The sequence below is a fragment of the Pipistrellus hanaki genome, assembly GCF_964339955.1.
Source record: "Pipistrellus hanaki genome assembly, chromosome: 3".
In the NCBI taxonomy this organism is placed as follows: Eukaryota; Metazoa; Chordata; class Mammalia; order Chiroptera; family Vespertilionidae; genus Pipistrellus; species Pipistrellus hanaki.
The window spans coordinates 175386833-175409004 of record NC_140505.1 but is presented as its reverse complement, the minus strand read 5'-3'; the positions used below and the strand labels follow the sequence as shown (position 1 = coordinate 175409004).

At 45.2% G+C, this 22172-nt stretch overlaps 1 protein-coding gene across 17 annotated transcripts in view; it reads left to right on the top strand.

The window, feature by feature from the left end:
• The first annotated feature begins 2476 nt into the window (after window positions 1-2476).
• ANKS1B (ankyrin repeat and sterile alpha motif domain containing 1B) overlaps window positions 2477-22172 on the top strand; it is a 774190-nt gene continuing 754494 nt past the window's right edge. For all 17 annotated transcript variants that reach the window (XM_084876364.1, XM_084876380.1, XM_084876382.1 and 14 more), the window contains exon 1: window positions 2477-2627. In XM_084876364.1, the coding sequence (XP_084732490.1) occupies window positions 2494-2627 (134 nt within the window). In that variant the 5' untranslated portion in view covers window positions 2477-2493. The remainder of the gene's footprint in view (window positions 2628-22172) is intronic.

The window sequence follows — 22172 nt, the reverse complement described above, 5'->3', positions numbered from 1 at the left end:
GCGCTATCAGATCCTGCCTGGAACTGTGGAACTGATCCTCAGAGTAAGTCATTACTAATGGTTTCCCATTGGGAGTTGATTCTGACAAGATGACTCAGGAGCTTCCCAATCACCAACTTAGCCGTGATTAAATGTTGCATGTGAAAACTGGGGGTGATTTTTAGCTCTAAGCAGTTGAATACTTACAATATATTTTGGAAAAAGTGTGTTTTGCTTAGGCGACAACATTAGGAAAATGGCAACTTTCAAAATGAAATCAATGGCTCTTTTCTTTAACTGGTCAAAGTGGTCCCATGATGTCAAGGATCATGTTATTATCACATATAATATCTTATCATTAAACCATGTTCTAAAACACAAGGAAACAAGCAAAAAAACCCCACACTAGTTCAAAATCTACTTCCTTCAGAAAACCTCCCATGAGTAATTACCTAATACTTTGAACCTTTATATTGAAATCACAGAATACTGAATTCCATAAAAAAAAAATTAAAATATACTTGTGCACCAACACTGGTTTGGCTCAGTGGATAGAGCGTCGGTCTGCAGACTGAAGGGTCCCGGGTTCAATTCTGGTCAGGGGCATGTACATTGGTTGTGGGCATGTCCCCATTAGGGGGTGTGGAGGAGGTTGCTGGTCGATGGTCCTCTCTCTTCGATGTTTCTGGCTCTCCCTCTCCCTTCCTCTCTGTGGAAATCAATAAAATATATTTTAAAAAATATATACTTGTGCTGTTATTTATTACTAAACATTAATTTTTTTTTTTATTGATTTCAGAGAGAAAGGAAGGGGGAGAGAGATACAAATATCAATGATGAGAGAGAATCATTGGTTGGCTGCCCCCTGCACGCCCCTCTCTGGGGACCAAGCTTGCAACCCAGGCATGTGCCCCTGCCAGACCGGAATCGAACCCGGGACTCCTCAGTCCGCAGGCCAACGCTCCACCCACTGAGCCAAACCAGCCAGGGCACTAAACATTTTTTTTTTTTTTTTTAAGTCTTCCCCAGTTCTTTATTTAAAATCTCTGCCTATAGCAGGCAGCCCTGGGTTTGAACCTTGGCTAACTTTCCAGCTGCATGATCTTGGACTAGTAAGTTTCTTCATCTGTAAAATAGGGGTGAATATGGTATTCATCTCACGGGGTGGCTGTGAGGGTTGAGATAACATATGGAAAGTACTTAGCATGGTGTGCGGTACATGGTAACTGCTTACCAAGCGCCCGTCCATTCTAATTTTTCCTGGAAGGTGTATTAGGAAGAGCCTGGGCTGTGCAGTGAGTCAGTTTGGGTGTTCCATTCCCACCTCTTACAGAGAAATCGAATTAACCCTTTAGTGCCACTACTTTCTCACGTCCAGAGTGGACATGCAGTAATGCTACCCAGCTCACTGGGTTGCTGGGTGCTTATTATGTCCCTGGACTCCCCAGTACACTTAGGAAGTGTATCCCAAGGGCAAGGCACCGCAAGGCAAGGCGTCCGTCCACCAGAAGTTTCAAAAGAAAATAAATAAACGCGTGTTCTCCACGATGGGCACTCCTCCAAGCCATCCACTCACAGGGCATTGCGGATGACACATGCAAATGGCAGTGGGTCTCCGCCCCAGGCCCTTTATATTGCGCCCTGAGAGCTCATTTTCTTGGCATTTTTTTTTTTTTTTTACAAGCCCGCAGCTCCTCCAAGCCCAGGCGGAGCTGGAACAGCCATAGACTGTCCAGAGCCACAGCAATAGGGGAACCCAAACCTCTTCTTCCTCACCCAGGAGAGGTGAGCCTCGGGGGCGCAGCCCAGGGCCCCTTTCCAGCATCCCCGGCCTCCCGTGCCCGCCATGGAGGCTTTTCCTGGAGCATGGTGGAGAACTCCAGTCCTCACACGGTTAACCTTGGAGGAGGGAGGAGGCAGAGGGTCCCCGCCCACGAATTAAAAAAAAAAAAAAGAAAAAAAAAAGAGGATCACCTCGGCCCGGCCTCGCCCCCTCCAGGGCCCCGCCCCCTCCGTCCCCGGCCCCGCCCCCTCCCCACTGGGGACCGACCCGCGGCCGCACCTGCCGCGCACACACGCCCCCCGCACGCCGGCCGCCCCGCGCGCCAGGCCTCCGCGCCGCCGCGGCGCCCCCGGCGCCCCCCGCCCGGCCCCGGCCCGCGCGTCCCCCCGCCCTCCGTGCGCTCCGCCGGGCCTCGGCGCGGGCCCCGGCCGCCCGAGCCGCCGCCGCCGTGCCCCTCGGAGCCGCCCCGCCGCCCCGCGCGAGGCTCCGGCGAGAGAGGACCCGCCGCCGGGGCGCGCGAGGCCGCTGCTGCCGCGGCCGTGCCCTGCGCTCCGGCTCCTCCCGCCCCGATCTCCCCGGTCCTCAGCCTGCAACGCCCCGCTCCTCAGCAGCAGCACCCTTAGGGTGGCCTTCTCTTAGGGTGGGGCGGGGAGGGCCCTGCATTTTTTTGGGGGGGAGTGGGGGGTGGGCGGGGAGAAGGACCCGGAGGGGAAAGGACTCGGTGCGAGACTATGGGGAAGGACCAGGAGCTGCTGGAAGCGGCGCGCACGGGCAACGTGGCTCTGGTGGAGAAACTCCTGTCTGGCAGGAAAGGAGGGATCCTGGGCGGAGGATCCGGACCCCTGCCTCTGTCTAATCTGCTCAGGTAAGGACGGGGGATGGCATCCCTCCTGAAGCATTGTGATGGATCCGTGCTGCTCCTCCTCCTCCTCCTCCTTGGGGGTACCCGCACCTGCTGGCGGATAGCGGTTGCTTCTTCAGAGGAGACGGGGAGTGTGCATGGAGAGGAGGCTCGAGCCTCCCGGTCAGATGGATGGACGCCTTGGGTTCTCGGAGTGATGCTCACATAGCCTGCCTTCAGGGCGTCCGTCGCTACTTTCCTCCAAGAGCCCTGGTGCAGAACTTGGACCCGTGTTGCTGGAAGGAAATCGGTGTGGCACCTGCTTTCCATCAGTGTGTGTTCTGGCGCCTCAGCCCCGAACCCCCCAGCCTTTGGGTGTGCGTGTGTGTGTGTGTGTGTGTGTGTGCGTGTGTGTGTGTGTGTGTCTGTTTGAATGAAACTGTCAGAGAAGCTACAGCGTGAATGCCATTACCCTGCAAGAGCCACAGGCTTAGATTGCTGCTACCTTCTCTTGCAAGAAGGCATTTATTTGCTCTGTGAGGGGTTAGGAGCCCACAGAATGAGGAAAGTGAACCTTGGATGAGATGGCATCAGGACAGGGTGTGGATGAAACTTGATGAGGCAACCCAGCAGCACTTTGTTCCCTGGATGTAGCTGAGTGGAAACTTAGTTATTTTGTATCTCAGGATTGGGATCCTGGATTTGGAACATGGTAGAGGCCTCTGAGTGTGGAGAGGTTTCAGGTGAGGCTGATGCTGCTTGGAGAATCTTTCTAGGATGACATTTTTTTTTTTTTTTTTTTTTTTTTTATGTCAAGATCTTTATTCAGCAAGCAGAGCTTTAGAAATAGCAGGGATCATTTACACATTAAAAAAAACTATTAACTTAGAAGTTGAGATGGACAAATGAGATCAGTTGGGAGGGAGGACGCCTGAAGAAGAGTCACCGGATAAAATTCAAGGAAAAGCGCTTTAGTTTCTACAATCATGGCTTTTCCATGTATCCTGGATATTTTGGGAGGCATTATTCATCTCTTTACCCCATCTCTTAGGCAACTCAGCTGTACTTGTAAAAAAAAAAAAATTAAGAGCCCAAGTGATTTTCATGGTTTTAAAAAGGTGTTCTGCGCTACTCCGAACATGTGCTTCATGCAAACTTTTGGATGATAACAGTGCGTTCTTTACACAGTTCTCATGTGTTGTAGTGGTCAGACAATGCAATTAGTTGCAGTCCTGGCTAATAGGGTACATGAAAACATTTGTGTTTCCGTGAAATGAATTTGGTTGGAAAATGGTTGCTGGGATTCAAAAAAGCTCTGTAAGTGATCATCTATATTTGTTGACAGTGACATTTTATTGGAATGACAGTTCACTTCTGAACAATGAAATGCTTGTGGAACATTGTTTTTCAGTAAAAAAGGTCTTAGAAGTGACGGCTCTTGTGTATACTCCCTTGTTAAGTAACTTTCACTTCCATACACGAGTAGATAATGTGTACATACTTTAGATTATAGCTCCAGTAATTGCCCTTAGTCACAGGTAATTTATACAAAAGCAGTCATCTGGTTACAGTTTTAAGTTGCGGGTAAAATAAATTTATGCCAGGGTGACGTATTAGTTATAAAATTGAATATGGCTAGAAACCTATGTGGTTAAAATAGGTTTCTAAAAATAATCAATTCCTTTGGAATAACATTGAAGAGTTCTCTGAGAATGGGGAGAACTCCAGTTAATTTTATTGACATAGTTTTAAAAAAAAAAGCCTATTTGTGTGATCAGCAGATATCTATGAAATGCTTTCTCAGTTGTGCCATTTTTAAAAAGACTAGATGTCAAATTTTAGGAATAAAATACCAACTATTTAATGTTAGTAAATATTAAATCTCAAAATTGTGACCCACAACGTAACTGTTGAATGAGAGGTTTTCTATTTTGCTGTCTTTCAGAGGTAGTAGCAGTCACTCTACAACAAGAATGCACGTAGAAAACAATGAAACTAAAAACATATTCACTAGAGTAATGTGAACCAAGTTGTAAAAATCAGAATCAAACCCGGTAACCGTTACACTTGCATTTTTCGACCTCATACTGAATAAACAACTAAAACAGTGTCTTTGAAGAAAATGGGAGTTGAAATTGTATTTTTCGGATGATCACTTGCATAAAATGAAATTCCTAAGAGAAGGCATGGTTTATTTAGTTGTCACTTTCTTTCATAAACGATTGTCATCAGAAATTCATTTATAGGATAATGGAAAATGTGACCCTTCCCACTTCAAACATGATGATGACGCTTCAAAATTTTAAAATATTTTGGAATTAATTGTGGAATAGGGTTGTCTCCTCCAACCGCCCCCCTCCCCCATTTATTACTTGTGTTGTGCAATAGTAGTGTGAGATCCTATGTGAAATGCTTACATGTGCTATCTCATTGAATTCTATGTCAACCTTAAGTGGTCGATCCTCATTTCACAGATGAAGGACCAAAGAGAGAGGAAGACCAAGAACTTGCCCAAGGTCCCATGATTAGTACTGGCCAAGATGTGAAGTTATGTGATTCAGATCTGCTCTACTGCATCTTATGTGTTATTCATTGAATGTTTTAATTTCAAAAGTTTAAGGTGTATCTGAATATTTTTTGCTATGCATAATTTAATTAAAAAACCCGTAAATTTTTTTCTAATTAAAAAAATCTCATTACTGCCCTTTGAGGGATCACTAGTTAAGAAATTTTGTGAAGATGCTTTTGAATTCATATGGCCTCCTAAGTGAGCAGTGGCCATTATGGTGGGGAATCGTATTCTTGGGTGACAACTGAACTTTTTAGCAAAAGTAAGAATGACCTTAAATAAATATAAAATCGCTCCTTACTGTCCTCTTCTATAAAATGGGAATAGCAATAGCACCTATTATATAGGGTTGTTGTAAGGATTAAATGAGATGTTAAGCAATGGATGCAAATCACTTAGCACAGTGGTCAGCAAACTGTTGACTAATGAGTTTGCCTACCACTGACTTAGCACATTGGTGTTTACCATCAGTGTTATTATAATTTCTCATGCATCTCTAAAGCACTGGACTCTATTTCTTAAGACCTTAATGACGATGGATTTGCTTCATATTGGACTGGGAGTAAATTTCTGCAGTAGGTTTTCCATTAGAATCATAGAATGGGGCCTTTTAGTTCAACATCTCACTTAGAGGAATTGCCTCTCACATCTTTAACCAGTGAGTTACTCCCGTGACTAGATCTATTCCATTTTTGAAAGCTCTAATTATTTAAAAAATTAACTTTATTGAGTTGAAATCCACCTCCCTTTAATTGCCAGCAGTTCATATTAGTTTAATTCACCTGCCAGTACAGTTCTTAAGGAGCATGCATTTAGGTATATTGTTTTCTTATAAAACTTCTATACTTTTTTCATGGAAGTACCATATTTCTAGCAACCTTTTGTCATGTGGCATTATAGATTAGGTGAATTTAGATGCTCATCTTTTTTACTACTCTATTTTTCTTTCTTTGTATATTCTTAAAGTTTGCAATGACTCTTGAAGTGTAGCTAGCAGAAGTGGACAAAATGCACTGCCTGTCATTAGACCAATGTAGAATACATTGGGACTCGATGTACTATTGAATTAAAAATGCAAAACCAAGGAAACAGTGACAAAATAGCATTTGTAGTATGACCCTACTTTTTTTTAAAGAAAAAAAAATAAGTGTGTGTGAACATTTAGAATGTGCATTAAGAAGTCTGAAATGATAAACACCACAATGTAAACTGTATTCATTTAAAATTATTTTATTTATTTTTCACAGAGAGGTAGGGAGAGAGATAGAGAGCTAGAAACATCGATGAGAGAGAATCATCGACCAGCTGTCTCCTGCACACCCCCTACTGGAGATGTGCTCGCAACCAATGTACATGCCCTTGACCGGAATCAAACCTGGGACCTTTCAGTCCACAGACCGATGCTCTATCCACTGAGCCAAACTGGTTTCGGCAACTGTATTCATTTTTGAGTGGTGGAATTGTGGGTGATCATTATTTTCTGTTCATTTATGTGCATTCTCCAGAATTCCACAATGGACATATATTATAAAAAGGAAAATAAAACAGCTATTTAAAACATAATACAATGAAATTACCACATTATTATTATTGTTGATCTAAAACCTACCGTAATACAGGCCACATTTTCCTAGGCTGTTGAATGGCATTGATTCACATTGGGCAAATACTCAAAACTTCTAGGTATTCTTTTTTCCATGCCATGCGGAGCCATGCTTCCCCTATGTGGTACTTGTAAATGTGTTGCTTGAACTTAAATTATCCCTATTACATCTCATCTTACTTGCTTTAGCCTATATTTATAATCTGTCTAGATCTCCATGACTTGTAAGTCTGTCTTCCAACATAGTCACTTCTCTGCGTCATCTATAGATTTAGTAAGCCTGTTTTCTATAACTGGAATTCAACACACCATGATGCATCCTCTAAAGAACCTCTCTTTGGCTTAGCACAAATGTAAAAGTAGCAGTCTTTATGGGTGATATTTCTACCACCAGTGAAGCCATTTAACAGAACCATCAGCTACTTCTTTCCAATATATCTGTGAGAAGAATATGGAGGATCACTTTAGCCACTGCCTTTTTAAATTTACGCTATATTTTGGTTATGGCTTTCCTTTGATCTACCCCTTTAGTGGTAAGTCAACAAATTCCATCCAAATCTGGCTACTTTATTTTAGCGAGTTCCGAGTAGTAAACCATTGATGATGCTTAATACTGATGTGTCTCATTTTTCTGGGTCTGCTTACTTACACTCATTTGAAGCAGCTAAGTGTCTCTTAGGATCTCTATTTGGAACTTCAGTCATCTCCTAACGTTGTTTGTTTATCCTTTCTAGTTTGAAAATTATTCTCACTAGGGAGATAGAAGCAAACTAGAAGTTGGGAAGAATCGGATTCTTGGCATTGTTCAATGTCATAGGAAATTCTCTTGTGGTCTAAAACCATCCATGATTTTTTTTTTTTTTTTACTGTTCTTCTGTCAGAGCTCAAGGTTACATTAGCTGCCATAGCAGTGAACTTGTGTACCTCCCTTCCGTTTTTCAAACTTAGCTTCAAGAGACATTAGCATTTTCCCAGGACAAGTATATATGTCTGGTGTTGTGTTTGTTTTCAGTTATACTCCTCATCACCCCCTTTCATCCTTGAAGAAAACCCGAGCTCATCACAGAAATGAAATTGAGTTGCCTCCCTCCTTTTCTCTCGTCCATAATATATGTGAAATTTCATTGTATTTAACATGTCTTTCATGAGACAGCTGCAACGCCTTTTGAAGTCTCTTCCTTTGGTACAACCGCCTTTTAGTCCAAATAGGAATAATTCCCTTTGAAAATATATATGGAGTTATTTCTTTTTTAGTGTGTCTAGATTGAGTTGTATTTTAATAGAGCAATACAAAGTTTGTGAATGCCTCAGATTTACTTGATTTTTCTTAATGCCTCAAGGAGCCATTAGTAAAAGTGTATCTTACTAATATGTGTTCAGTACATTCTTGTTGAACATAAAGAATCCTGTCCTCAAGATCCCTCAGGGAAAAAAATAGCTCAGTAAGTGGAAGGAAAAAAATCTTCTGGCCACCAAACACATACAAACCAGATAGTTTATAATTTTTTTTTTTATTTTTAGATTCAGGATCCAGTTCATGAAGTTTTTGTTGATGAGTACAAGGAGATAAGGGGCAACTCGGGAGCATTGTAATTTCCACAACTATTTGAACAACTGTGGTTATGGGGGCTCTGATAGTAGAGACTTCCAGGGACACGGCACCGGTTAAGTGGGATAAATCACAAATAGAGCAGTGGAGCAGCATGAAAATGTTGTATCTATAAAAATAGTCAACTTGCAAGTGGGTTATCTATTTTAGATAGTAATGATGTTTGAAGCGGTGATTGCACCATTATGTTCAGGGAGCTGTGTCTGCCAGCACCAACAGTGCCAGCTGCGTGATGAGGACCGAGGAGAGAGAGAGGGAATTTTGGAGTTGACCTCTTTCTCTCCTAAGCAGGGTTTTCAGCTCCCTCTTCAAAATGGCTAGGCTGGTGTGCAGCAGGGAATTAGGACAGCCAGCCCGTGGCTACTACGCACCTTGTCCATACTTACCTTGCCCAGGACCGTGTGGGTCTCAGTGGTTCCTTACAGTTGACCTAAGCGGGGAGCAGGTCTTCACCGATGTGAATGCAGAAGCTTACAATATTCAGTAGTGCGTCTACCAACTTCAGCCGCTTACCCTCTCATGTGACGGTAAACACAATATGATGAGATCAGCTGTAGAATTAAATAGTTTCCTTAATTAAATATTTGGCGTCGTTTTGGAAAATTCTTTCTTATATATATTTTAATTTTATTGATTTTTTACAGAGAGGAATTGAGAGTCAGAAACATCAATTAGAGAGAACCATTGATTAGCTACCTCCTGCACACTTCCCACTGGGGATGTGTGCCCGCAACCAAGGCATGTGCCCTTGACTGGAAGTGAACCAGTGATTATAGCTTGTTTCCAGTAGTAAACCATTGATGATGCTTAATACGGATGGGTCCTTTCAGTCTGCAGGCTGATGCTCTATCCATTGAGCCAAACTGGTTTCGGCAGTTTGGGAAAATTCTTTCAAGGAGCCTGTTATAGAACATTCTTCCTACTAAGTATTCAACTAGAAGTGGAAGCTGACCATACTCAAGTCAAAGATTAGAAAAGACTAATGTCAACCTTCAGAACTTGAAGGCATTTAACATTTAATGCACATTTCATCTGCCTTTGGCTTCCATTTTGAACATATTGTAGCATGGTCTTATTAAAATACGATGAGTTGGTGATTCATCATAGGTTGATATGAGAGAATATTTTGTATCTGAAAGAGCAGGAATTTGCACAGAAGATTCCTCCGTGCTCCACTTCGTTCTTAGGGATGTGATGACACGGTCATGGGAACCATATGGCGGGCAGAGGCACGAGGCCAGGTGAAAAACAGGGGAATTCCTTGTGTAACACAGACCCGGGACTCTCCGTAGAGTCCAGTTTTCTTCTTTCGTATGAGAGACAGCAAGTGATCTATATATTTGTGTTCAACCCGGGTGAGGATTGCAATGGTGTGATTTATTTATTTTATTTAAAAAATATTTTTGTTGCTTTTAGAAAGAGGAAGGGAGAGGGATAGAGAGATAGTAACATTGATGAGAGAGAAACATCGATCGGCTGCCTCCTGCACACTTCCCACCAGGGATTGAATCCACAATCCCAGCCTGTGCCCTGACCAGGAATTGATCTGTAACCCCCTAGTTCATGTCTGTTGCTCCACCACTGAGCAACACCAGCCGGGAGAAATTGTGTGATTTTATTTAACAGGATGTCTTCATGAATCTGTCTGAAAATTGAACTTCTCTTCAGTTGTGCTATGGAGTCATTTGGGTTCCAGTATGTTGTGAGGGCAGCTTTGTTTAAAGCGGTTAATTAATTCTAGTTAAGTGAGCTGAAACAATCGGCCTAGACTTGTCACCATTCCTTGACCAGATCTTTAGTGATGGATGTGAGCATAAACAGCCAAACTCGTTTCTTTCTGCCTGCCTGATATTTCTGTTCCCACACCCAATTTCCCAACTCTTCCTGCCCAAATAGTTTTCTAGAAAGAAAGCCCCCATCTCCATTCTAATTACTACACTTTCACCCTGACTCTAGTTTATGTGCCAACTGTTCCTTTCCTAAGGGGAAGCAGGTTTTTGTGTGAGGAGTAGAGAGGGAATGGGCTGCATGGTGAGAAGTAGATAAAGAAGAATGGATATCGAACCCTCAAAATTGAATTTACAGTGTTTGGTTTCATCATCATCTCTGGTTTCCCTCAGTGTTAATTTCTAACCTGAGGGACTCTATGTCCTCACTTCTTTCCAGCTTTATACAACCACTGTAGACTATTTGTGGGAGCTGATAGTTAATTCATACTGAAGTGTGATTGATTGATATATGCATTTAGGAAGAGGAAGCTCTTTTAACATTTTCATTTAGGGAGGAAATACAACTTTAGGTCAAACTAGTTAATCTTTGGAGCTCTTGTAGTAAAGTCGAGGGAAGGGGGTTGGATAAAGGTGGTCATTTATCCTTCCTTCTCATTGGAGACACGAGAAAGGGGATAACATAGGGGTAGGTGCTGGAAAAGCCTTTTTTTCTACTTATTTAGTCTTTTTATTGGATATTTGTTATACCTTATACACATCTTGGGTATCAGCAAATGGCATGTTGTTTGCCTGTTTGCAGAAGTTATTCCTTAAGTGTATATGTTTATTATATGATCACAGGTGACAAAGATATGGAGTGCAATTCTACAAGAGCTTTAATATCTAATGTAGTTTGAGATTCAAATTCTTTTAAATGCATTTTCTTGCTTTTTTTTTTTTTTTTTTTTTTTTTTTTAAATTCATGTTGCAGGTTGACTTCAGTATCTAGGTTATTCCATAAACCTATGTTTCACTTTACAAGGAAGGCATTGGAAGTTCTGACCCCTGGGTCCCAGTTACCATCCTTCCACATTAAAGTCTTCTTTCTTGTTTTGTTTGTGCCTTAATTACTATTTAGCCACTTGGCCTCTCTGTTTGATACCTGTAGTCACTAATCTGCATTTGAAATGTTTTATGTATCACAAGTAGGCTAAATATAGTGTCTTGCGTTTTGAATATACTGAAACACTGCTATATTTACTTTCAGAATTCTCCCTGTGTTGTATAGCTGTTTTACTGCTCGTGTGGAGACAGGGGAGTGAGTGGGAGTGTATTGGAGGTGAGCAGCGGGAATGATGCAGAGACATTCTTTGGCATGGTAAACGCCAGCAGGGGGCAGCCCAGGACAGGGGGCAGCCGTGGGCTTGCTTTGGCTAGTGAACAGAGAGAGTGGTTGGTCTCTCACTCTGAAGGACGATAGAAACTTTGAGGACCTATTAGAGAACTTGAAGAATTAGGAACAATGCTAAAGTGATCTCCTGCAAGGTTTTCCAGTGGTGTGTTTTATGTTGTGTAGTAAGACCAAAATTTATTACTCAATGAACCAACTACTATCCAATAATCAACGTCAGCCAGGATTTTATAGGGAACTGACCTAAGAACAGTAATAACAAATAATGATTATCATTTATTTTAACTAGTATTTATTGAGAACCATGTGAGTTCAAAAATTGAATCAGATCATCTCTCTCTACCCTCGGTACTTGTAGAATAATTGGACAGATATATCAACAAAGAGTTGAAATACATTGCAATACAGAAAGGAGACTTGACTGGAGGTGGTGATCACACAATTCAGTATGCAGATGATCTATTAATAGAATTGTACACCTGAAACCTATGTAATTTGACTAAATGATGTCATCCCAATAATTAAATAGAAATAAAAGAATATACGTGGTATTGGCTGTAATGCAAGTACCAAACAATGCTACAGGAACATGAGGAGCAAGGAGATACCCTTATTTGTATCTGAGAGGAATAATCAGGAGAAACATCAAAGAGGAGATGATTCTTGAAACTTGTTAGGTGGTAGGAGTTTACCAGACTGACAGTTTGGGAGAAGGGCATTTCAGCCTCGCTTGGTGGCAAAGCCTGAGAGGCGGATGGAGAGGATTGGTTACCTGTGGCAGGATGTATCAAATAAGTATATGTATTTACGGGAACAGAACCCACGTTTCTCACCATTGGAGAATAAAATTACAAATATAGGAAGGGAGAAACAAAAATGAATCCTGCCTGTGGAGCTGGACGAATCATTGCTTTCAATAAATGTAGGTATAAACGTGTATGTGTGTTTCACTAATGAGCATAACTAGCACCCAAATCTTAGCTTTTAATGACTATTTTCCGATAAAAGGAACTCTGGTTTCTTGGTGAAATGACTGATCTAGGACTGCAGCAGAGAAAGATGCCAAAAGCATAAAAAAGAAAAAAAAATGCTCAAAGAATGACTCTATGAAGCCAGCCTGAAGGGGCTTGAACTGGCAAAGTCTGGGACAGTGTAAGTTCCAAAATTAATAATGATGAATGGGACATTCACATAGTTTAAATGCACCTCTCCACAAAACAACCAGTGCAAAGGGAATAAGAGCAATTGTATATGAAGCCTGACAGACATTATTGTAAACAAGTGGTTAAAAGGAACATTATGAGCAGCAAGGACAAGTCTCCTTTTCTGTCTTTGACTCCTTAAGCCAGATTATCTCCAGAGGGCCACCCTTTTTATCTTGCTTGGGGTCTAACCCCCTGCACGGGGCCGCCTTTGCATGTGGTTCCCTCTTCCCCTTGTTTGGATTCTGACACCCCATGTCTGGATGTTCCCTTCTGCCACCACCACATGGATACCCTGCCACCCTACATGAGCTCTGACCCTCTCATATCATGCACACCTCTATAGGGTGTCCTCTCTAACGTGCTTAAGCTCTGACACCCCCTGCTTAGTTCCCCCAGTATGGACATTCTCATCCCCTGGCTCAAGCTCTGTCACTTCACTCTTGCCTCTAGTATGGACGCCTATCTTTCTCTGCCCTACTTAATGGACTTAGGGATGGAATTGTTCAGGAAGAGGAGGGAAATGAAGGAGGAAAAGAGGAAAGAGTGCAAGAGGAAGTAGAAGAGGAGAGTAACATAGTAATGCTCTTATTTTTATGTAATGGTGACAATGATGGTGATGGTGATGATGATAAATTTCTCTAAGTCAGCCATGCCTATATCCTCGTGTTGGGCAATAAGAATTCTAAATTTTCCCTAATTGGTTTGGCTTCGTGAATAGAATGTCGGCCTGTGGACTGAAAAGGTCCCAAGTTCGATTCCAGTCAAGGGCATGTACCTTGGTTGTGGTCACAACCCCAGAAGAAGTTGTGCAGGAGGCATCTGATTGATATTTCTCTCTCATTGATGTTTCTCTCTATTTCTCTCTGCAAAAATATCAATAAAATATGTTTAAAAATTCTAATTTTTTTTAAAAGTATTTTTATTGAATTCAGAGAGTAAGAGAGAGGAAGAAAAACATTAATAAGAGAGAATCATTGATTGGCTGCCTCTTGCTCACCCCGCACTGGGATCGAGCCCACCACTAGGGTGTGTGCCCTTATTTGGAATCGAACCTGGGACTCTTCAGTCCGCAGGCCAATGCCCTATCCACTGAGCCAAGAATTCTGGGTGACAGCCTCCCTGTGTGGCTCAGTGTTTGAGCATCGAACCTATGAACCAGGAAGACATGGTTCCATTCCCAGTCAGGGTACATGCCCAGGGCTGCCAACTCAATCCCCAGCAGGAGGTGTGCAGGAAGCAGCTGATCAATGATTCTCTCTTATCATTGATGTTTCTATCTCTCCCTCCCTCTCCCTTCCTCTCTGAAATCAATAAAAAATCTGTTAAAAAAATTCTAGGTGACATGGAGATTATGACCAAAACTTGGGTCTTGTGTGGCAGTTTTTCTGGATACTATTTCTCTTTGCACTTCGGAGGAAAGATGAGATAATTTTTTTAAATTTAATAAATCTTTGTTGTTGAGATTATTACAATTGTTCCTCTTTTTCCCCTTATAGCTCCCCTCCACCCGGTTCCCACCCCACCCTCTGCCCTTACCTCGCCTCTCTCAGTGTCCTCATCTATAGGTGTACGATTTTTGTCCAGTCTTTTCCTGTACTCCCCACCCCATTTACCCTGAGAATTGTCAGTATACTCCCTTTCAATGCCCCTTATTCTATTATATTCACCAGCTTATTCTGTTCATCAGATATTTTTATTCACTTGATTTTTATTTATTTATTTATTTATTTTTTTTTTTCTGCTGTAATTGCAATTTTTAATAGACTGTAATATATGACAAATAATACAAGACTGACACTGATCATGGCAATGATCATTTCATTCTTTTGGAAACAAATAAGATTTTTGGCAGTTGAATATGAGAAAATACAATAGGAATAAAAGTGCTAGAAGATGAGAGGAATACTTTGCAAATTCATTTAAAAAGAGATGAAATATTATTAGCATTTATAATAATTGTAGTTACCTCTTTCCATTTTATTTTATTTTATTTTTTTTTTTTCTGAGAAAGGCATATGCCATTTATTTTTTATTTTTTATTTTTTTTTTTTCAAATCAATCTTTATTGTTCATATTATTACAAAGGTTCCTCATTTCTTCCCCCCTCCACCAGGTTCCCACCCCACCCTCCGCCCCCTCCCCATCCCCCATTGTCCTCATCCATAGGTGCACAGTTTATGTTCAGTCTCTTCCTCCCTCCCTTTCCCCGATAGTAAATCCCTTTTCAGATAGTAAATCTGTTACTTAGCATTATCTCATATCAATAATACCTCCACATGCCCATTGATACACTTCACACAAAAGACATTTCCAAATAGGTCAACCAGCCTCATCCAGGCCCCACCCAAGGCACTTACAGATCAACACCCCAGCGCTATACTAACTCAACACATCCAGATCTAAGCCTTCATCACTTGATTCAGCAGACCCTCAAGTTCCCGCAAAAGTTTCCAGCCATGTCTGAGAGGCAGCCGTGGGCAGGTACAGGCGAGGAGCGAGCTGTTTCGGGCCTGGCTGCTCCGGGCCTGGCCTCTGTTGCTCTGGTTCGTTCCACAACCAGCTGCTCCGGGTCTGGTCACTGCCGCTCCCGACCTAGTTGCTCTGGACTTGGCTGTTGCTGCTACAGGCCTGGCCGCACCCGACCCGGCTGCTCTGGGACCGGTTGCTCCGGTCCCGGCCGCTCCGGGCCTGGCCGCTCCCAGCCTGACAGCCGCTGCTCCGGGCCTGGCTGCTCCCAGCCTGGCAGCCATTGCTCCTGGCCTGGCCGCACCAGACCCGGCTGCTCCGGGCCTGGCCGCTCCCAGCCCGGCAGCCGCTGCTCCTGGCCTGGCCGCACCAGACCCGGCTGCTCCGGGCCTGGCCGCTCCCAGCCTGGCAGCCGCTGCTCCTGGCCTGGCCGCACCAGACCCGGCTGCTCCGGGCCTGGCCGCTCCCAGCCTGGCAGCCGCTGCTCCTGGCCTGGCCGCACCAGACCCGGCTGCTCCGGGCCTGGCCGCTCCCAGCCTGGCAGCCGCTGCTCCTGGCCTGGCCGCACCAGACCCGGCTGCTCCGGGCCTGGCCGCTCCCAGCCTGGCAGCCGCTGCTCCGGGCCTGGCCGCACCAGACCCGGCTGCTCCGGGCCTGGCCGCTCCCAGCCTGGCAGTCGCTGCTCCGGGCCTGGCCGCACCAGACCCGGCTGCTCCGGGCCTGGCCACTCCCAGCCTGGCAGCTGCTGCTCCGGGCCTGGCCGCTCCCAGCCTGGCAGCCGCTGCTCCTGGCCTGGCCGCACCAGACCCGGCTGCTCCGGGCCTGGCCGCTCCCAGCCTGGCAGCCGCTGCTCCAGGCCTGGCCGCACCAGACCCGGCTGCTCCGGGCCTGGCCGCTCCCAGCCTGGCCGCCGCTGCTCCGGGCCTGGCCGCACCAGACCCGGCTGCTCCGGGCCTGGCCGCTCCCAGCCTGGCAGCCGCTTCTCCAGGCCTGGCCACTCCCAGCCTGGCAGCCACTGCTCCGGGCCTGGCTGCACAAGACCCGGCTGCTCCAGGCCTGGCCGCTCCCAGCCTGGCAGCCGCTGCTCCGGGCCTGGCCGCACCAGACCCGGCTGCTCCGGGCCTGGCCGCTCCCAGCCTGGCAGCCACTGCTCCGGGCCTGGCCGCACCAGACCCGGCTGCTCCGGGCCTGGCCGCTCCCAGCCTGGCAGCCGCTGCTCCTGGCCTGGCCGCACCAGACCCGGCTGCTCCGGGCCTGGCCGCTCCCAGCCTGGCAGCTGCTGCTCCTGGCCTGGCCGCACCAGACCCGGCTGCTCCGGGCCTGGCCGCTCCCAGCCTGGCAGCTGCTGCTCTGGGCCTGGCCGCTCCCAGCCTGGCAGCCGCTGCTCCGGGCCTGGCCGCACCAGACCCGGCTGCTCCGGGCCTGGCCGCTCCCAGCCTGGCATCCGCTGCTCCGGGCCTGGCCGCACCAGACCCAGCTGCTCCGGGCCTGGCCGCTCCCAGCCTGGCAGCTGCTGCTCCGGGCCTGGCCGCTCCCAGCCTGGCAGCCGCTGCTCCGGGCCTGGCCACACCAGACCCGGCTGCTCCGGACCTGGCTGCTCCCAGTCTGGCAGCTGCTGCTCCGGGCCTGGCCGCTCCTAGCCTGGCAGCCGCTGCTCCAGACCTGGCCACACCAGACCCAGCTGCTCCGGGCCTGGCCGCTCCCAGCCTGGCCGCCGCTGCTCCGGGCCTGGCCGCACCCGACCCGGCTGCTCCGAGCCTGGCCGCTCCCAGCCTGGATTCTTCGTGGTTGTCTACTGCTGTTCTGGGCCTGGCTGCTCCCAACCCGGCTGCTCTGGGCCGGGCTTCTCCGGGCCCAGCCACTCCGTGTCTGGGTGTTCCTGGACTGGCCACCCTGGGCTTGGCCGCCTCTGCCTCAGGCCTGGCTGCCACTGCCCCAGGTCTGGCTGCTCCAGTGCTGGCCGTTGATGCTCTTGTTCTGGCTGCTGCTGTTCTGGGGCCTGGCCACTGCTGCTCCGGGCCCAGCTGCCACTGCCTTGTGCCTGGCCACTCTAGGCCTGGTCGCCGCTGTTCCAACATTCTGTCCCTTTTTTCTCTTCTTTTTTTTTTCTTTTTTTAAAAAAAACAACAAAACGCATTTATGTTGCAATGTTGGCTGGTGCGTTGAGTTCTGACTTAGTCTTTGGTTTTTCAAGATCTTCTTTGTATTCTTTCTTAAGTAATTTTACTATCATTTGCTCTCACTTGATTTCTTCACATTGAGAACTTCTTTGGTTTCTTCCTCCTTGTCCTGGGAGCTCAGCAGGTTGGCCTGTGGCACCCCTTTGTTCTCCGCGGGCTCCCGTGCTGCTCCAGCCTGTTGCCGGGGGTCGGCGCCGCCCAGGAAGCAGCCCCAGTCCTTGGCTCCGTTGCCAGCGCTCAGCAGTCGAAGGCTCAGGGGCACCCCCCCCACTGGGCGCCCCGTCGCCCGGCTCCTTGCTGGCGCCCAGCTGGCCGGTGTCCGGCAGGGGCTCCTGCTCCTCGTGGCGTTCCTCCAGTCTGGAGCTTTCTTTCTCCCTCCCACTAGGGGAGTCCAGGATCAGAGTCAACAGACTGTCCTCTGCGCACAGTGTGCGCGACTCCGGGGGCTCGGCCTTTCGCCGCGCTCCCAGGACTCCACCTCACAGCCCCGTCTCCCCCTGCCCGAGCCTGGGTCCCCAGGGACTGGCCCAGACCTGGAGTTCGGGGAGGTCTGGACTGAGGCTCAGAGCTGCCGCCGGAGGCTTTGTTTCTTCCTGCTAGGGTAATCCAGCATCAGAGTCAACATTCAGTCCTCTGCGCGCCATGTGCGCGCGACTCCGGGGGCCCCGCATTTCGCCGTCCCCCGGGATTGTCTCCCCCTGCCGGAGCCTGGGTCCCCAGGGTCTGGCACATAACTTGGGGCTCAGCGCTGCCGGTTCGGGGGTTCAGCCCAGGCTGGGGGTTCTATTTCCTTCCTGTTAGGGAACGCCAGGCAGCACCCAGCCCTCTCCTCCTCTCCGGCTGCGACCTCTCCGCGCGCGCGTGCGTGCGAGCGCGCAGCATGTCTCCGTACCTTAGGCTTTTTTTCAGCTCCTCTGATTTTCCTTCTGGTTTTCTCCCTCCTTCCTATTGTAGAGTTTTCAGTCAGTCGACTACCTGTAGCTCTGGGCAATGTCCACTCTACATTTTAGTTGTATTCCTTTGAAATTGTTGTGAGCTGCTGCGGCTAGGTGTATACCCGAGCAGCCATCTTGGATCCTCTCCCTGATTTTTAGATTCACTTGTTGATAGATATGTAGTTGTTGTTCATAATTTTTATCTTTAGTTTTTTCTTCTTCTTCCTCTTCTTAAAGAATACCTTTCAGCATTTCATATAATACTGGTTTGGTGGTGATGAACTCCTTTAGCTTTCTATTATCTGTGAAGCTCTTTATCTGCCCTTCAATTCTGAATGATAGCTTTGCTGGGTAGAGTAATCTTGGTGTAGGCTCTTGCTATTCATCACTTTATTTTTTATTTATTTTTAAATACACATATTTTCTTTTAAAAAATATATTTTATTGATTTTTTACAGAGAGGAAGAGAGAGGATAGAGAGTTAGAAACATTGATGAGAGAGATTCATCTATCAGCTGCCTCCTGCACACCCCCTACCGGGGATGTGCCCACAACCAAGGTACATGCCCCTGACCAGAATCAAACCCGGGACCTTTCAGTCTGCAGGCCGATGCTCTGTCCATTGAGTCAAACCAGTTTTGGTGCTATTCATCACTTTATTTTTATTTATTTATTTGTTTGTTTGTTTATTTATTTATTTATTTTAAAATATATTTTATTGTTTTTTTACAGAGAGGAGGAGAGAGGGATAGAGAGCTAGAAACGCTGATGAGAGAGAAACATCGACCAGCTGCCTCTTGCACACCCCTTACCAGGGATGTGCCGGCAACCAATGTATATGCCCTTGACCAGAATTGAACCTGGGACCTTTCAGTCCGCAGACCGACACTCTACCACTGAGCCAAACTGGTTTTGGCCTATTCATCACTTTAAATATTTCTTGCCACTCCCTTCTGGCCTGCACAGTTTCTGTTGAGAAATCAGCTGACAGTCATATGGGTGCTCCCTTGTAGGTAACTAACTGTTTTTCTTTTGCTGCTTTTAATATTCTCTTTTTGTCTTTTTCCCTTGGCATTTTAATATTGATGTGTCTTGGTGTGGTCCTCTTTGGATTCCTTTTGTTTGGGGTTCTGTGTGCTTCCTGGACTTGTAAGTCTATTTCTTTCACTAGGTGGGAAAAGTTTTCAGACATTATTTCTTCAAATAGGTTTTCAGTATCTTGCTCTCTTTCTCTTCTTGTAGCGCCCCCATAATTTTGATGTTGGTATGCTTGAAGTTGTCCCAGAGGCTCCTTACACTATCTTCATATTTTTGGATTCTTTTTTTTTTTTTTTTTTTTTTTTTGCTTTTCTGGTTGGGTGTTTTTTACTTCTTTGTATTTCAAATCTTTGACATGATTCTTGCTATCCTCTAGTCTGCTGTTGGATTTCTGTATATCATTTTTAATTTCAGTCAGTGTATGCTTAATTTCTAGTTGGTCCTTTTTCATATCCTTGAGGGTCTTGCTAAATTTATCAGCCTTTTATAGAAAATTCTTGAAAAACCTATAACCTGGTTTTGAACTCTATAGCCACTCATTTGCTTTCCTCCATTTCTTTCATTTGTGACTTTTTTCTTTGTATCTGCATTTTGGCTGCTTCCCTGAATTGATAGAGTGGCTTTGTGTGCTAGTTGTCCTATAGGGCCTAGTGGTTCAGCCTTCCCAGTTACCTGAGGTGGACACTCTTGGTGTACCCCTTTGTGGGCTGTGTGCACAGTCTTGTTGTAATTAAGCCTTGATTGTTGTTGGTATCATTGGGAGGAATTGACCTCCAGGCCAATTGGCTGTGAGGATCAGCTGTGTCTATGATGGGAGAACTTCTGTGCTAGAGACCAAGATGTGATACTTTGATAGACTGGTTAGTATGTTGCGTTTTTTATGACCTTCCCCCTGCCCCCTCCCTCATGTATATTGTTGTGGATATGTAGTAGGCCTCTAGATTGACTTAGAGACAGAAAATCTTTATGCAATTTTTGCTGTTTAGCTGAAAGTCTTTATCATAATTGTCAGTGAAATGCCTTCTCAAGAATTTTAGTAAGATGATGATAATGCAAAAGAAGAGTTATAAAAGCACCAAGATAGTAACTGTCATTTACCAAGGAAGTTGAGTTTGCAGAATTTGATAGAGATAAAGATTTCAGCAAGTAGGTATTTCTTGTTATATGATAGTCCCACTATGATTTTTAAAATGTCACAGTAACAGTATGTCTGGAAATTGACCAAGTATATTTTAAAATATGGTCAATCTGTATAGGTCTTATAAAAATCATTATTGGTCTAAAAGGAACCAGGGCAATAAATAATTTATTCTGGGGATTTTTCAGACTTTAAATTATGACCAGGAATCCATCATTTCTAGGAACAAATTTAAGCAAAGAAACTTCCTTGAAGCTCTTTAGTAAGCATTTTCAAAAAAAATATATATTTTACTGATTTTTTACAGAGAGAGAGAGAGAGAGAGAGAGAGAGAGAGAGAGAGAGAGAGAGAGAGTTAGAAACATCGATGAGAGAGAATCATTGATCAGCTGCTTCTTGCACACTCCCTGCTGGGGATGTGCTAGCAACCAAGGTACATGCCTTTGACCGGAATCGAACCTGGGACCTTTCAGTTCGCAGGCAGACGCTCTATCCACTGAGCCAAACTGGTTTCCGCTTTAGTAAGTATTTTGATATAGCTGAAAAATACCCTTCTTATTTGAAAAAATTGAGGAACAGTACTTTGGGAGCTTTGCAACAGTAATTCATTGCAGTTGTATTCTGTACTTTAAAAGACCATTCATCGTTTCATGCCAAGTTTAAGAAAAAATAAGCAGCAGGCAGTATTATCAGTTGTGCTGTCCTTTTCTAGGTCTGGGAAAACAAGCTCAATGGAAAGATGACAAAATTTTTGGTTTTACTACCTACGAAGGAATGAAACAGGCCTGGATTTAAACAACATGCTTTAATGGACAAGGTACCATCTAGGGATCTAAACAGATTATGGTTTCTACTCTTTTCTTACCTTCTTACCTTTTCTTATCATCATCAGCACCTCTAAGAACACATGATCTTTTCATAGTATTTCTATTTGTATCTTGGTCTTGCAGTTATGGTACTATTTATTCATTAGCAGAACAAGAGACTACACAGAGACTGTCCAGTACATTACCTAATCCATTCATTATCTTAACGAAATTCTTGAATGTGGAACTGGAAGGTACACTGTTTTCTCAGAAATGTAATTCAAATGTTTCTCTGATAGAAAGGAGTTGAGGAAAAGAGTACAAGATCCATGTCTACTGTGACCTTCCTTGGAAGTCTTGTTTGCTTGCTCTTTACAAGGAAATGGGTTGTTGTTTTTGAATAATCCGATGATATGTTTTTATTGATTTTAGAGAAAGAGGAAGGGAGAAGAGGAAGGGAAGAAGGGAGGGGGAGAGAAAGAGAGAGAGAGAGAGAGAGAGAGAGAGAGAGAGAGAGAGAGAGAGAGAGAAAGAGAGGAGGGGAGGGAGGGAAAGAGAGAGAGACAGAAAGACAGACAGACAGACATCCACTGATCTGTTGCTTCCTGTACTCACAGAGATAGAACCCGAAATCTGGGTAAGTGCCCTGACTTGGACTTGAACCCTCAGCCTTTTGGTGTATGGGACAATGCGCCAACCAACTGAGCAACAGGGGCCAGGGTGAGAAATGTTTTTTCTCCCATTGCCCCACTCCTCCTGGTTCCCTATTTTCTCTCTTTCTATATGCATATAAGCATATAAGATCTTTGTTTAATCTCTTCCCACCTTCCATCCTACTTCCCTCTGAGAATCATTAACCTGTTCTATTTCCATATCTCTGATTCTATTTTATTCACCAAT